Consider the following 15,248-nt stretch of genomic DNA (forward strand, 5'->3'; position numbering starts at 1 on the left):
ACAGTACAGAATCCATGTCCATATCTATATCCATATTCATATCCGCAGATCGAACACAAACAAACGCACCCCGTAATGTAAATTAGCGAGTACCTCGTACTGAAATGTGAAACAATACCGGGGTGAAGTGCTCATTTATCGCATCTCGTCTCACCCGATCCATTGGTCCGTGCCTTGTCTTGTGGTACCTAAGGTACGTACTCGGTAGGCACGAGTACGAGGTATCAGGGATATACCGAGTATACCATCAACGCCCTAGTATCGCCCACCTGTCTACTTAACTTGATCTGGCTCGTCTAGTTGGGTCCTTCCCTGCCAACTCAAACAGAAATCCAACAGATAGATAGAGGGATGGAGAAAACCATTGCATTGGAAAAGCTAATTATCTAGTTACACACAGAGAAAGAGATCCCTTGAGAAGTCCTAGTCCTAGTCCCAGACCTATTCCCCTTCATAAATACCCGGTAGTCAAGAGGGAGATGAACAGGAACACCCAACAGAGAGACCGCAGGACGGAAAGAGTCTCTCACAGCTTCAGCGGCGTCGTGGCATTATACCAGCTATACGACAGGCTCCTTGCGCTGCCACTGCCTTTGCCAGACGAGACTGGTTGTGCCGCCGGCACCGCTGGCATAGGCATCGGCACATGCATAGGCATGGGCATCGAACCCGGCAGCGCTGGGTAGTGGTCGTATCGAGGCATCGAGTAGTACGGGTTTGCTGCTGGCGCGGCCGCGGGCACGGAGGGGCGTCTGCTGTGCCCTGGCGGGGCGGGTCGGTGGTAGGACTTTGTCGAGTGTGCGCTGGACACGCTCGAGGCGCTGGAGCGCGAGCTCGGAGCGCTGGATCTGGAGCTCGCGCTTGAGCTCGAAGTCGAACTCGAGCTGGGACTGGATGGTGCGCGGGAGTGCGAGCTGGTATGAGAACGGCGCTCGGGACGGTCGTTATGGTGGTGACTGTGGTGTTGAGATGACCTCGACTGTGACTGTGGACTCGACCTCGATTTGGGCTTTGGTTGCTCTATCGATTTTGGCGTTCGCGGTCGACGCCTCTGGACCTCCGGTGCAGGAACATCCTCGACCTCGTCGTCGTAGTCGTCGTAATCGTCGTCGCGAGGATGCAAACCGCCATGCATGACCGGAGCAGAAACACTCCTGTCCGCCTTCGAGCGCGCATTCACCTCGCCCTGCCGTCTCAATTTCTCCGGGCTCGCACTCAGGTCATATGGAAACTCTGCTCGGCCTTTGATGTTCCCACCACCGCCAATGTTGAGGGGAGGAGGTTTACTCCTCTGGCAGGCTAGGTATGCCAGCGGTCCTCGAAAGACGGCCTTTGGGTCGTGGTTCACAGGTCGTTTACGAGGGGGTGGTGGTGCGACTTTGACCCATCCTTGCGGAGTGAGGATCGTAGGCATTGTACCGGGTAGATTGGAATTGGAAAGGTGTGAGATCGGGGTGAAGAATGAAGTTTGGTGTCAATCAGTGAGTCGACCTTTGGTGATGTGGGATTTTACGATATAGTCTGGACAGAAAGACAAGGGGCCAGACAGACAGATAGACAGAGAGACAGACAGTAGCACTTGTGAGTAAAAAGTCAGGTCTAGAGCACTTTGCCTGGGGTCAGCGTTGCAGGTCGAGTCGGGTCCTCTGAGACAATTTCTGGAGATTGGACTCCCAGCCACATGGTGGGTTGACGAGGCTGGGAAATTGGGGGCCTGGATCATCCCTACTTTGCCAGCCAATGTTGAATCAGTGTTTCCACCATTGTAAGACTTGGATGGAGAAGAATAAATACAAGTCATTCGTGGCAATCAATTATTCATCACCACGTCAGAAAAGGACTTGTTATTGCTCCAAGTTGCAGGCCAATGTGTTGCCCGAAGTCCAGCCTTGCCCCCGCCCCACCCAGCCTCGCGACTTTTGTATGGTGGAGAGCTTTTTCACGTGATCCCACCATGGCTATTACGGTGGATCCTACATGATCTCCAGAGTATATGCATGGCTGATGCCCTTCGCAAGGATTCACAGCCGACTTGATCTGATCTCGATGGTGTTGTTTGAGGATCAATCCAAACGCTCGCATCTCAATTGCGGTCTAGAATCAACACAAATACGCCGAGAGATCTACAAGGTTCAGAGCTGGAAATTGTCTAGCAAAGCAGCTCGCGGGTGGCAGGCAATTATGTTCTGTAGGTGGTCGTCTCTCCAGCTGTTCTCCGTCATTTACTGGTGGCCTCCCTGGATCCCTTTGACATTGCCACAAATATGAGATGCGGCAGACCTTTCGAGATACTCAGCCCATTTCGGACCGTCAATCTCTCGCCAAAGATTCGACTCGGCTTCGATGGTTTGAGGAAAGAGACCTGAGGCGTCACTGGGGGTGCAGTTTGCGAGCATAGCAATGTTATGTCCCGAGCGTCGGTCTATCCAGAAAATCCGAAACCCTTGGACTGCCGGCTCTAGTCCAGACCGAATAACCCTGATCTTAATTATATCAGGGGACGAGACCCCGTGAGCACTGCCATCGTTAGTGAGGTATGAAAGTTAGCAACGTGCATGTTGGCTCACATCTGGAAGGTTTTGCTTTGCTCTTCATATGACAGAAAATTGGACGAGAGAAGCTGAAGCCGACTTTCTTCGGGGGTATCGTGACACCTGCGGGGATGGTTCATAGTACTCTCGGACTCTTCACGGGTCATGATAAATTCTGCCAGGTCTGCTGCCACGGCGCTTTGCCAGATACCTTCAGTCCTAGAGCGAAGCTGCATCAAACGAATTGCGCCCCTGCGGATGACAGGGTCTCGGCAACGCAAAGCAATAAAGCCTGCCACCGCAAGGTATTCTATAGTGAAGCCGAGACAAGTATCAGCACCAGCTGCCACTTCCATATCGAGCATATCCGCAAGTCGTGTGGTCAGGTCGAGTAGAACTTGGAATTTGGGTAGATGATTGTCAAACACCATTTCCGATCGAGATATCGTTGACTCCAGTCGTATTATGGTGGCCCAAAACTGCATCTGCAGATAGCAGGTTCCAATGTCAAAGTGGAAAGAAGATAAAGGAACGGTGCAATTGCAGCTTCTATGTCTCCCCTCGCCAAGAAACTTTGTGAACGACTCGTGCCATGTCCACAGAAGTGTTCTCCCTTGTTGAACTATGCTGGAATCACAATACGGCCACGCGTTCTGTTCGTGGATGTGTTGAAGGCTGCTGCATAGACCATGGACCAGCTTTTCGAAATAGAAGTGGCTTTCTTTTAAGGATTGAAAACACTCTGGCAGATCAGTCTGGGACATCTTAGGCTGATCTGGTCGCATCGGCATCAAAGTGGCAGCTGTGTTTTGGAGATGCTTTAGGATAGGTGCCAGATGCTCCTCAATAAGTCCGCCAGATGGCTTGAGTATAGTTTCAGATCCGTCCGAGGATTGCCATTCGGAAAGGACTCGCAAGCCTGCATTTAGGTGAACCAGAGCATTTGATAACACCCCTCGAATATTTTCAAAAAAGGTGAACAGGATTGACGCCAGCAGAATATCCTCCACATGACTGTGACTTCCCGCATCGAAAAGGCTTTTGATTGCCTTGTTATACTGCAAAAGGGCGAAGCATTGGCGATCCAACTGTCGAAACTTGTCAGGATGGTCGACACTCTCATGATAGGAGGCAATTGCAACCAGCGCATGTCTGACAACGCCACGGAAATAGCCAGCTTGAAGGACGAGGCGACTCCAGAAATCGTGATTGGCGAAGCTGAGCAGCTGCTTCGAAGTCCTGTCCCGAAAATAGTAGAAACCCCAGCGTTCGTCTTTGTCTTGCGGGATTTCGAAGAGAAGAGGTCTCGGGGCGACATAGCCATCGCATCGACGTCCTGTCGAGGTACACCTCTTGCAGCTTGGCTTCGTTTCGTCACACCGAATCTTCCTCGCTTTGCAGGTCACACATCCAGTGCGAACCTTGGGTGCGTGGCGCCTTGACCGCGCCTGGGCGCATACCAGCGAATTGACCATTGTTTGTAGAGTTTCCCACGAGACTGTGTCTGGGTTCCATTCTAAGTTCGTCTGTGTTGAGTGAAGATGAGTTTGGCTATGGCTGGATAGGAGCTGACGACCTGGTATTTAAGATTCGACCTTGACGCTTTAACAGCATGCATCCGCCGATCGGGAGGGGCGTTAGCGAGCCACACGTGTGCGGCGTTGTAAGGCAGGACATGATAGGGCGCGCTGGGACAATCATTTCAGCTCAGTGCAGGGTGCCTGATGATGATCATAAACTCAATGGTTGAGAAACGTCAAGTAAACGAGCCTGGCTGGGGGTTGCGGCTGCGGTTACCGTTTGCAGAAAGTGAAGTACTTCACCGTATTCGATCTACGGTAAATCTACGGTAGACCATTGAGTTGCGACCTGCGATTGGAGCCTCGCACGTGTCTCGTTCAATTTCCCAAATATCACTGCCAAAGCTAGCTTCCCCCTTTCGAACGTCTGTCCCTCTATCATTGAGTAGCAAGCCAGACCCGTCCTACCGCCCAGCCAATGTCTTCGTCTACCGCCGACTCGGGCTCGGGCTCTCCGATGCCATCTCCCTTCAACTACATCCTCTCATTCCTCCTCGTCGGCATCTGCTGGGGCTTCACGACGCCGTTCATCCGCAAAGCCGCCGTCAACTACACGGCACCATCCCACCCTTCCATCACCGACCCGAACCGATCCTGGATCTCGCGGCAGGTGGCCAAAGCCTTCTTCACCGTCTTGGGCCTCTTGAGAACCCCGACCTATGCCGTTCCGTTGCTTCTGAATTTGACGGGAAGTGTCTGGTTCTTTCTGTTAGTTGGCCAAGCCGGTATGTACACGGTGTTTGGACACTATTGTAAACTGTTATTGTCTTTGAGCAACAGACAATGTCGATCATCAACGGCTGACCGGCCCATACAGAATTGTCTCTAACAGTGCCCATCACCAATTCTCTGGCGTTCCTATTCACCGTGTTGGGAGAATGGTATGCAGAGGGCAAACTCATTTCGAGAGACACCTGGCTGGGGATGGTCTTGGTATGTGGCGGCATCGGACTCTGTGTCTGGTCAAAGACTTGATTTAGGGCATGATGTAGGGTAAACCTTGGGGCTGAGATAGCCTTGATTATACATGACTATAGACCAAAATGTGGACATAGATGCGGGTCAGGGAATGGACAAGCAATACACAACTAGCCTTGTCGTTGACTACGATTGACTGCCATCTATTCAAGTTGTTCTCGTCCCGGTTAAAGTCCAAGTCGTGACGAACTCCCAGTGTCCAAACGCTCAGTCGATTTCCTTGGGGTATCTCGCCATGGTGAAGCCCTCTCGTTGCCCGTCCTATACATACACAGTGTGCCTTTTAAAACGCCCGACAGTCGTACATATAATGCAAGTCATCATCCAAAATGTCGCCTGTGTCTCAGGTATAGGGACTTTTCGTGAAATCATACACCGCGGAACTAGATAAGGTCAGCCAGAGATCATACTAAAGACGACGATCGACTTACCATTCGTACAATCAAGAACCAGCATGCGCCAGTGAACCTGAAGAGTGACAATCCCGCCACCGACCACAGAATGACCGCCAAATAAATGGTCGAGTTCTGCTGTGCCGTGTCGCCCGTATCGATTCTCTCGAACCCGGAAATGTTGAGGACGGCGGCCACCAGGATGAAGTTCGTGATCATCCAGGCAGTGACTACGTTGCTTCGGAAAGATTTGTAGTAATCTTCTTGCTTATCCGCCGGACTTTGCTTCCTGACCTCTTTCTCTGCCTTGGTCGCAAATCGTTTCAATTCCGCATCATACTGGGCATTTAAATCACCGTCATCTTGAGGAATCGTCACGTCTACCATCCCACCAGGCTTCACGTTCGCACTTGGAAGTTTTTCGGCCTTGTCGTCTCCTTTCGTACCCCACGTGATGTCGTGAGTGTTACAGAATGCGTAGATGTTGAGGACGTTGATGTAGGTCGGAGTGAGGACAATGTATTGGAGGAAGCAGGTGAACATGTGCCAAGGGTCGAAGAACAAAAAGCTCGCGACGAACCAGAGGACATATGTGCTCGCAAGAGAGACGATCAAGCCGAAGAATGTGCTGTTGTTGAAGATGGTCGAAAAGCTGAAGTCCTTCTGGTTGACTTCGGTCTGGATCGACTTCACTGTCAAGAAGATTGAAGCAAAGGTCAACCAAATCATGAGAATGGACCAAAATATAACCATAGCCAGATACGACTTCTTGGAACCCTGGGGCCTGTTACCCATGGATAAGATGAAGCAGTAAAGCAACGTGCCCAGGTATATGAACTCGAAGATGACGCCCAGAACTGTGCCAGTCCTGCCCAGAGGGCCAGGTGAGCCAAGGGAAGACGTCAAAAGTCGGAAAACCAGGAAGAAGTTGCCAATAGCGAACCAGGCGAAAAGCATGTTGATAGTCTGGTACGTGAATTCGACCAGGAACATGAATTTCCGGATGGCGCTGTGATTGCTGCGCCAGAGCTGGTAGACGTGTGCCACAGCGTAAACTGCAGCGAAGAAGGATCCGTTCAGCCAACGTCTCCGCTGAAGAATAAACTCGGCGATGCCATCCGGAACATCAGTTTCACCTGTGGCGGACTTGACATATTGAAGGATCCACTGACAGTTGCGCTTGCTGACGAGCTCGAAACACAGGATTCGGTCTTCGGCGAGGTACATGTTTGCGGTGAACACTCCAGCGTCTGCGTGCATAGTCTCGCCTTTGAAATACTTCTCGAGGGGTCCCTCGCCATTCTTGTCGTTCTGCAAGGCAATATAACGATAAGCCGAAAAGGCACCAGGGAGCACCGAAATGAAGCCAAATGCGGATTCCAACGGCTTGTCCAAGATATTCGACATCTTGTACTCGAAGTTCTGCGTCGCGACCAGAGGATTGTAGAGCTTTTTGCCATGGTCCAGCATAACCTTGATCTCGCCACAAGCACCACCGCAAGAGGGTTCTAGATCAAAGGCCTTCCATAGATGATAGATGGAGTCCTTGCCGGGTTTGGTCCCTGCATCAATGAGGACACAGATGTTTGGCTCCAACACCTGACCGAAGGCTTGAAAGAACCACCGATGTGAGTTGATCTTTTTCTGGTTCTTCTCCTTGAGGCAAAACAGCAGCTGAACCGGGGTAGCTGACCTCGGCTTCAATGACACTTGCGTGCCCTTCAGTTCCAGACCGACCTGAGTGGTGTATTCATAGATATGAGCAGTGACATCTTTGCCATTGACTTGTTGTTTGGCAATGCCATCCTGATAAACACCTAGACCAGCGAGAACGGCTCTTGTCCTGGGGTTGATTTTGGCACGACCATCGCTAACAATGCACACGACGATCTTTTTCCACGCTTCTTTACCCCATGTTTTGCTGCTGTTGCGATTGCACATGAACTCAATGTTCTTGAAGACACCAATCATGGTTCGAGCAAACAGAAATTCGTCCTCGTTGTACATGGTGACGACGATAAACAGTTCCGTCTCTCGCGGCTTTGCGAACAGTCGCTGTCTCAAAGTGAACCGCTCACTGTAGAAATCCGAGGGGTCACATGTGGCGGCTGAGTACCTCATATGCGTAAACTCGTCTCTCTCCGGCGGTTGCGCATGAGGAACATTGGCGAGGAGTTTTGGAGGAACGGGGCAATCAAGCACCAAGTTGCCGTTGAACAGCTGCACCTCCTTAACCGTCTTCCACCTCCGTATGGGTGCGGGGGAAGGCGTAGGACGCTGCTCGTCTTGGTAGCCGTCATAATTCATTTCATCCTGACCGTGCGGATCTGGGCCGTACGAGTTGTCGGACTGAAGTATGGGATCATGGTCGTTATCCAAGCGGTATGGCTGGTCCGGTGTAGGGTAGGGATCCAGCGCATAATCACCCTGCGGATGAGGCGAATATGATTGTGTATAATAAGCGTCGTGATGTTCCTCCGGCGACACAATGTAGTCATTTCTTCCATAGCCCATGTCTCCCCCTGGTCCGACTGGTAACTGTTGTTCATATTGTTGATTGTGCCCGTAAGAATGCGGGATGTTTTCTACCGAGTATGTCGGCTGCATAGCTAGGCGATCATTGGAGGCCGTGGGCATCTGAAGGGGAACTTGTTGTCGCGAATGGGCTTCGTCTGGATGAGTGTAAGGTTGTAATGGCCGACCTGGCGAAGGCGACCGAGAGTCGTACTGAGGGTTCATACCGGGAGAGTAAGGGTCGCGTTGAGGATCACCTGGAGACCGAAGTCAGTATGCTCTTGGGAACCAAGCAGAGAGGGGTCTCACGGATGGGGTTGTAGGCCATGATGGGCCAGGAAGGGGGGAGGGGAGCGCAGAGAGAAAGTGGTCTGTGTTCGGGGACTGGAATGTGAGAAGGAGACGAGGACGATCTCTTGTGTCAGAATTTAGAATCTTGAATGGTTGGACAGTGCTCGTAAGAAGAACCCAGGCATTCGATCTGCTCGGAGTGGAGTATTTGGTATATACCGAGTATTGTTTACTCTTCTATTACTGGATCTGACTCTGGGGCGGAGCTATTATGTAGTCATAGGAGATGGAGGAAGTGATGCCGGGGGGTTCCCAGGATACTCTGTAGGAGTCGCACTGGTGACACTTGGATGAGGGAATGGAATATTTTTGACAACGTGTCGAGAGAAAGGTTGTCAGCGCGATAATGTCCAGGTACAGTACATGTGAGACGAAAAGAGTGTCCTGTTGGTTCTCAGCTGGGCGCAACAGAGTCCAGGCTTCAAAAGTCATGCAGCCTCAGCAAGCCTCAGCTCTCTCTGACTTGCATTTCTGTTTCTGGGCGCCATGAGCCTGGGACCCGCTGATGGGCTGGTTGGCATTGGCTCCCTGTGGTTCCCTGGCACTTAACGCACAGGCGCCACGGGCCCCGGGCGGCGTTCAGCCAGTAAGATCTGTGCCCAGAGGTCATCGCCGCAGAAACGAGCCACCGCCCTGCAGAAAGATGGAGGCGCCCACGTTTCTTGGTTACTGCAGTTTCCGCCTCTCATCATCACCAAACACCCGTGTTGCTATTTATTCATACCAAGATTTGGGATTTTGCCCTTCTCTTTGCAGCCTATTACCTTTAATTGACCAGTGCCACTTGGGGTTCCGTATCGCATAATCATCAACGGGCTCCCTCTTTTATAGGTGCATTTCAGTACCTCGTACCCGTGGCCACATTCGTGCTTGGTATACTCGGTACTCGTATTGCTACCCCTTGCACCTAACGGTCGCGGCGCAATCTCCCTCAAGGCAAACTGCAGATTTTGGTGCCTTTGTGGCTGTGCACGAAAATGTTTCATGGTTCCCCGGACTAGCCCTGCCAAGTCCACGAGGCGTGCGAGGCTGCACATCTTAGTGAGGCTCCTCGTCACCTCGTACATCCGTACCTCGTAGATTCGGAAGGCAGCCTTGCACCATAACGGCCTCTCCAACCCCCTCCCGAAAGCACATATTGCTCATTACTTCATCATAGTACTCCGTATCCCGAGTCCATTTGTCCTTCACCAAGAACTGTTCTGGGACCGTTTCGCGAGCACCATTCTAACCGTGTCATTGCGTCACTCTCTTTGGCGCAGTTAGCTGTCGGTGGGCAGCATCCACGCAATCTTCCACGCAAGTCTCGACTGCGCCCATTCAGATACCCCACAATGACGGATTCTACGAACAAAATCTCGGTCCTCTTTGTCTGCCTCGGGAATATCTGTACAGCTCTGCCTTGCTACGGTTCTGTGTATCTCGGCTGATTAGGAATCTACAGGTCGATCGCCCATGGCTGAAGGCGTCTTCCGGTCGCTCGCGAAATCCCACCCTCGTATCGGAGACATCGACTCCGCTGGCACAGGCGCCTATCACACTCTCGATCCGCCCGATGACAGAACACTTGATACCCTTCGGAGACATGGCATTACAGACTACGAGCATGGCGCCCGTCAAGTACGCTCGAGAGACTTCCACGAGTTTGACTACATTTTTGCAATGGACCACTACAATTTCAACGACCTACAGCGACTGCAGCGAAGAGTCGAAAGCAAGGGACAAAAAACAAAAGCTAAAGTCATGATGTTTGGCGATTTCGGGGGGAGAACGAAGGGTGAGGAGGTCGTCGATCCTTACTACGGGGCCGATAGAGGATTCGAAAAAGTCTACGAGCAGGTCACTCGGTTCTCAAAGAACTTCCTGGAACAAGTTGCCTCCGCTGGTACCTGAACATGATCACCCGTCCTAGATGGGTGTGGATTGCCCAGGATGGTTCGTCTCCGGCCAACAGACTGACTTGTGATCTATGCGCGAAAATGAGAGACGCGTCCACTTCTAAAGAATCAATCGTCTCCAATCGGTGGATCTCCTAGATTGCGGACTTCCAACGGTGTGCCATGGACAACCTCTTAAACACTGGTCGACACGAATACTGCAATTTTTGCCACCCGGTGGATATCTCAAAGACGAATACGCCACGTATGCTACCAAAGCAGACCCTACCTATGTCCTCCAAAGATAAGACCTCTGGATCACTTTGTTGAATGGAAGCATAGATGGAATGCTCGCACTGTACCCCCTTTCCCATGCCCTGATCCCACAGAAGTTGTTAGATTGCCTCAACCTTGTGAAATGTAGGTTGAGGGAAACGGTTGGTATCGTGTCTTCGCTTAACTTAGAGGATCCTAGCGAGCCAGAGATGCACGGCTGTATCTTTGATTGCCATCAGCCTGCTTGACGCCACTCCTCGCGAAGCATGGACACTGAAGCAAGGAATATCACACTCGTCGCTCTGAAAGATCATATAGCATGGTCTTTCTCTCAAGCCGCCTTGGGTCCAATCCTGTTCGGCCTGTGGTTTTCCTTCGTCTCCTCGACCTCGAAGCGAATCTCGACGCACTATTCAGATTTGCAAAGGATGGCTCTTGGGCCACATGATATTTGAGCTCAGAAGATAACACATGGCAAGACGCTTGTGGAGATAGCTAACTCGAGTGAATCCCTATATAGCCTTCGACAGTTCGACAGAGCTGTGCATCATTACGTTGGTCGGCTCCGATACTTTGGAGGAGGTCACTGCATTCCGGCTCTCGGTGGAAGTTTCTGACCAGGGACCATCATCTTTTTAGGCATCTTAGATTCAACGAAACTGAGGTCTTCAAAAGCGAATGGCACTGTTGCTTGATGTCATCAAAGTCTTGTTCTTGAGATAGATATACTTTTCTACACTCATTGCATACGAGTCTCACGCATGACACTGCTCACCCTCTGGTCTCGTGTCAGCAGCTAAAGTATGATATCCGATGAATGAAGAGGACTAACTAACAGGACCCCTAATAACGTCCAAGCTAGTCCCCAACCTATTGATTCCCGCTAATCAGCAGAATCAGAGGCCGATTTATACGCGAGAATCGGCTCTTGTACCAATGGAGCTGACTAAGCGGCAAAAGACGGCCTGGAAGGATGAGGTCGAACATCCTGTCAGGCCTTATGTTAGACTTTTGAGGTTGATACTTTCTATCTCTCGTTAATCAGCCGTTGATAAAAGGCTGTGGAGATCCCATTAATCAGTCCACAACACCACGCATCGTAGACAGCGACTCCCATCAGAGCACCATGGAAACTCAGCCATGCATTCTTTACTACGACCGGCGTTCGATATGTAGCTCGATGGTACGGTATACGCTTGCCTGTGCAGGGTCGCCAGGAAAGAATTGCTTGTCCCTCTCACCGGAACTTCGAGAGATCGACATTTACAAGGGCGAACAGCTCTCCGAATCATATCTATGTGAAGTGAATCCCAAAGGCCAGGTAAGAAAGACATGCTTTCGGCGATGCCCGTCGGCTGTTGCCTGGAAATTCGAGGATGGAGATTGACAAATGCGAAACAGGTTCCGTCCCTGTCGAGTCCGGGATTCTTCGAAAAGCCAATGACCGACAGTCTCGACATCACCCTCTGGCTATGCGAGAGACACCCTAACCTGAGACCTGCGGAGTATGCAGACGACATTAACAGATTACTTCGAGATCTGCACGCCATCAACTTTTTCACTCTGTCAATGAGAAATCGTCCACAGAGAGCAGAGATGCTGGAGGGCACGATCCTCGCAAGGCTGGACGCACCAGACCTCTCGGACAGGCACAAGAAAGCCTTGGAGTACAAGTTGACCGTGTAATTGGGCCCTCGTCCCTTCTAAGGATATTTTGAGGGTGGTGACTAACAATACTTCTTGCCGTCAGAACCCGTTCGGAAAAGGTCGACGGCGTGCGCCCGGAAGTCATCAAAGAGGAAACCGAGCGGGCGCGTGCTTTTCTCAGTGAAATCGACCACGTCAGACAGTCCCACAACGACAAGGACTTGACGGGGGAGGCATGGGTCTTTGGCACCGCGGTGTCGACTGCGCTGGACACTACCTTGATCTGTCTCCTGGCCAGGCTGATGGATGTCCAGTTAGAAGAGATCGTCCCGCCGGCGTTGTTGGAGATGGTACGATCGGTGAGGGAGACGGCCGCGTTCAAGGCCATCTGGTCGTCGTTGTAGTCTAGAAAGATGACGAGCCTGCTCATATCGAAGTGGGCACGACGGAAATGAGTCCGTCCCGCGCAACATGTTTCGTACATGCCCATCAGTTTGCTGATGTTTTTGATCCTGAAGCGTCAAGGTGTACGGTGTATTGGGGGCACTCGATCCGATCTCCCATCAAACGCAGCAAACTCGGACCGAGATATGCCGACCCCACGGCGTCTGCTCCGAGCCCCTTGTCCACTCAGCCTTGCGCAGCCTCGTCCCGTTCCCCCTTCCTATGCCTTTCATTCAGCATAAAAATCAGTGGCTATTTCCATGATGATGTCGTCCAGCAACGCCGCTCCCGCCCTTTGTGCTCTATGACTACAAATATCGCAATATGGACCGCTAGTGCAGCGTCTCGTAGCCATTGGCCTTATGGGCGTGATTAGGCGGTACATCCGTCGGCAGGTCGGCGGTTCTCTGTTTCTGTCCCATCACATTTACTGGACGCCCCATGCCTGAACAAATCTCACACGAGTTGAAGTCAGTTTACGGCACATCTTCCGCTCTCCGCCCTCACCCTTTATGCCAAATTTGTCAGCACCCACGCGTTCACGACATTGCGGTTGATATACACCGGGCGCGTCATTGGGATGCGATTCGTGATGATGACGACGGTTGTGGTCATAGAAGAGTAACATGTACATTCTCTCATCAACCATCTCTTGTGAAACTCAGAATCGACTACCTGAACTATTTTCCCTCTGTGAGGAATAACTCGAGTCGCGACGACAGAGAAAGAACTAATTTGGACAAAGAGATCGAGGGGCAGATTGTGAGGGGCGAGAGCGACAAAGGAAAGTTGATGAACGAGGACACGAGACAGACATACAGAGAACCAAACCAACAAAAACCATGTCGAAGCGCATCCTTGTGACCGGCGCGACTGGAAATCAAGGTACATCTATCAATACCTGGTACATTTCATATTTCTACACTCAGGTCTGATATCTTCCACACATGCACACACTGCACCCCCATCATTGCATAGTCAAAAGACCTCACAACCATTTACCATGGGGCTAACCGCTGTGCCATGTCGTCCCTCTCATTCCCATAGGCGGCTCCGTAGCAAAGTTCCTGCTACAACACCCAGACAAGTACAAAGTCCGCGTCCTCACGCGAAACCCGAGCTCAAATGCCGCGAAGCAGCTCGCCCAGCAGGGCGCCGAGGTAGTCAAGGGGGACCTGACGGATGCGTCGACGCTGGACGCGGCGTTTCGGGACTGTTGGGGCGCGTTTGTCGTTACGAATTTCTATGATGCGGTGAGTACTTGTCTTGTTCTGCCATACACTAGCAGTTCTTCTTCGTTTTCTCCCCCTCTTCCCCTTCCAGAATCGCACTCGTTCTATTTCGACCCCCTTTGCTGATAGGATGCCTCTGTGGGTCCGAACAGACAATCAAAAACGACCCGGCCAGCGAAGAACAGCAGGGCCGCAACGCCGCTCTGGCGGCCCAACGGGCCGGGGTGTCGTGCTTCGTGTGGTCGACGCTGCCGTCGTCGGTCGAAATCTCCAAGGGCGAGGTGTGCTGCGAGATCTACGAGGGCAAGTACCGCGTCGACGGCTTCATCCGCGACGAGCTCCGCTTCGACGCCGCCGTCTTCGTCTACACGGGCAACTTTTACGAGAACATGGTCTTGAGGGGCCACGTGATCAAGACTGATGACCGCAAAAGCGTCGAGTTTCGCCAGCCCATCATCAAGGAGGACACGAAGCGTGAGTGCCCTTCTCTCTCTTTGTCTCTCTGTCTCTGTCTCTCTGTCTCTGTCTCTCTGTCTCTGTCTCTCTGTCTCTGTCTCTCTGTCTCTGTCTCTCTGTCTCTGTCTCTCCCGGCTCTTCTTTTTTTGCTGCTTGTGCCAAATTCAGTGAGATCTGATGTTGAATCACTGCTGATGATATCTCTCCACTGGCTCCTCTACTTATAGTCCACATGGTCTGGGTCGAAAAGGACCTGGCTGGGGTAACAGAAGCGATATTCGACAACTGGGACCAGCGCAAGGACGAGCTGAGATATCGCCATCTCTACGCCATGGATGCCATCCACACGCCGCGCGAGATCTGCGACGTCATCAACCGTGGTAAGCACGTCCAGCTATCCATTTTACTTGCCCGCACTCTTAAGGCCCTTAAAAAGACCAGAAAAAACTGACAAAAAGGGGCAAAACAGTTACCGGTCTGCCAACGAAATACGTCGTGCTGCCTACGTCCGGCAACGAACAGCGCGATATCATGTTTACCTTGTACAACAAGACGGGCACGTATCCGGGCGTGGTGCTGCCTGACCAGCAAGTGCTGGATCTCGGGGTGCAATTGCACGGACTGGAGCAGTTTGTGAAAGAGAGGCTCGTGCCACACCTGGGACTGGGATGAGACGGCCATATGAGCAGCATCGCTGCCGTCCCTGACTGTGACTTGAACAAAGAAAAGTCTACTGTGTGGATAACAGGGCCAGCATGAGAAGAATGAAGCAGGATAAAATGCTCGATTTTGTGATCTGTCATTGAACAGAGCGGGTGAACTTGAGTGGGTACATACTCATCCCAACACGAGCACCCCGTCTTCACTACCTAGATCTCCATTTTCTTTTCTTTTCTCCTTTCCGTACTGGAAGCCCGGTGACAATGTGACAACTCTTTCGTGACATCCTAGGAACAGCCACTATTATCCA

The 15,248-nt window shown here is 51.7% G+C and overlaps 7 protein-coding genes across 7 annotated transcripts; 4 read left to right on the plus strand and 3 right to left on the minus strand.

Annotated features, from left to right (window-relative positions):
• Positions 1-560: 560 nt before the first annotated feature.
• AYO20_00980 (L-galactose dehydrogenase) lies at positions 561-1,414 on the minus strand (the record flags this gene model as incomplete). The annotated part of the gene is made up of 2 exons (XM_022639287.1): positions 561-931; positions 994-1,414. 2 exons carry the CDS (start codon positions 1,412-1,414, stop codon positions 561-563), a joined length of 792 nt encoding a protein of 263 aa, XP_022504595.1.
• Positions 1,415-2,222: 808 nt separating this feature from the next.
• On the minus strand, positions 2,223-4,006 carry AYO20_00981 (hypothetical protein; the record flags this gene model as incomplete). The annotated part of the gene is made up of 2 exons (XM_022639288.1): positions 2,223-2,517; positions 2,568-4,006. The coding sequence occupies 2 exons, from the start codon at positions 4,004-4,006 to the stop codon at positions 2,223-2,225; spliced, it is 1,734 nt and encodes a 577-aa protein (XP_022504596.1).
• A 523-nt stretch (positions 4,007-4,529) lies between these two features.
• AYO20_00982 (hypothetical protein) lies at positions 4,530-5,166 on the plus strand (the record flags this gene model as incomplete). The annotated part of the gene is made up of 3 exons (XM_022639289.1): positions 4,530-4,836; positions 4,929-5,044; positions 5,149-5,166. 3 exons carry the CDS (start codon positions 4,530-4,532, stop codon positions 5,164-5,166), a joined length of 441 nt encoding a protein of 146 aa, XP_022504597.1.
• Positions 5,167-5,296: 130 nt separating this feature from the next.
• AYO20_00983 (chitin synthase 2) lies at positions 5,297-8,323 on the minus strand (the record flags this gene model as incomplete). Its single annotated transcript, XM_022639290.1, has 4 exons — positions 5,297-5,350; positions 5,464-5,472; positions 5,521-8,252; positions 8,305-8,323. The coding sequence occupies 4 exons, from the start codon at positions 8,321-8,323 to the stop codon at positions 5,297-5,299; spliced, it is 2,814 nt and encodes a 937-aa protein (XP_022504598.1).
• Positions 8,324-9,801: 1,478 nt separating this feature from the next.
• AYO20_00984 (hypothetical protein) lies at positions 9,802-10,239 on the plus strand (the record flags this gene model as incomplete). Its single annotated transcript, XM_022639291.1, has 1 exon — positions 9,802-10,239. One exon carries the CDS (start codon positions 9,802-9,804, stop codon positions 10,237-10,239), a length of 438 nt encoding a protein of 145 aa, XP_022504599.1.
• Positions 10,240-11,625: 1,386 nt separating this feature from the next.
• Positions 11,626-12,550, plus strand: AYO20_00985 (hypothetical protein; the record flags this gene model as incomplete). Its single annotated transcript, XM_022639292.1, has 3 exons — positions 11,626-11,820; positions 11,901-12,181; positions 12,250-12,550. 3 exons carry the CDS (start codon positions 11,626-11,628, stop codon positions 12,548-12,550), a joined length of 777 nt encoding a protein of 258 aa, XP_022504600.1.
• Positions 12,551-13,432: 882 nt separating this feature from the next.
• AYO20_00986 (hypothetical protein) lies at positions 13,433-14,950 on the plus strand (the record flags this gene model as incomplete). Its single annotated transcript, XM_022639293.1, has 5 exons — positions 13,433-13,475; positions 13,638-13,843; positions 13,975-14,296; positions 14,506-14,658; positions 14,748-14,950. The coding sequence occupies 5 exons, from the start codon at positions 13,433-13,435 to the stop codon at positions 14,948-14,950; spliced, it is 927 nt and encodes a 308-aa protein (XP_022504601.1).
• Positions 14,951-15,248: the final 298 nt, after the last annotated feature.

Source organism: Fonsecaea nubica (genome assembly GCF_001646965.1).
Source record: "Fonsecaea nubica strain CBS 269.64 chromosome Unknown Scaff4, whole genome shotgun sequence".
NCBI lineage: Eukaryota > Fungi > Ascomycota > Eurotiomycetes > Chaetothyriales > Herpotrichiellaceae > Fonsecaea > Fonsecaea nubica.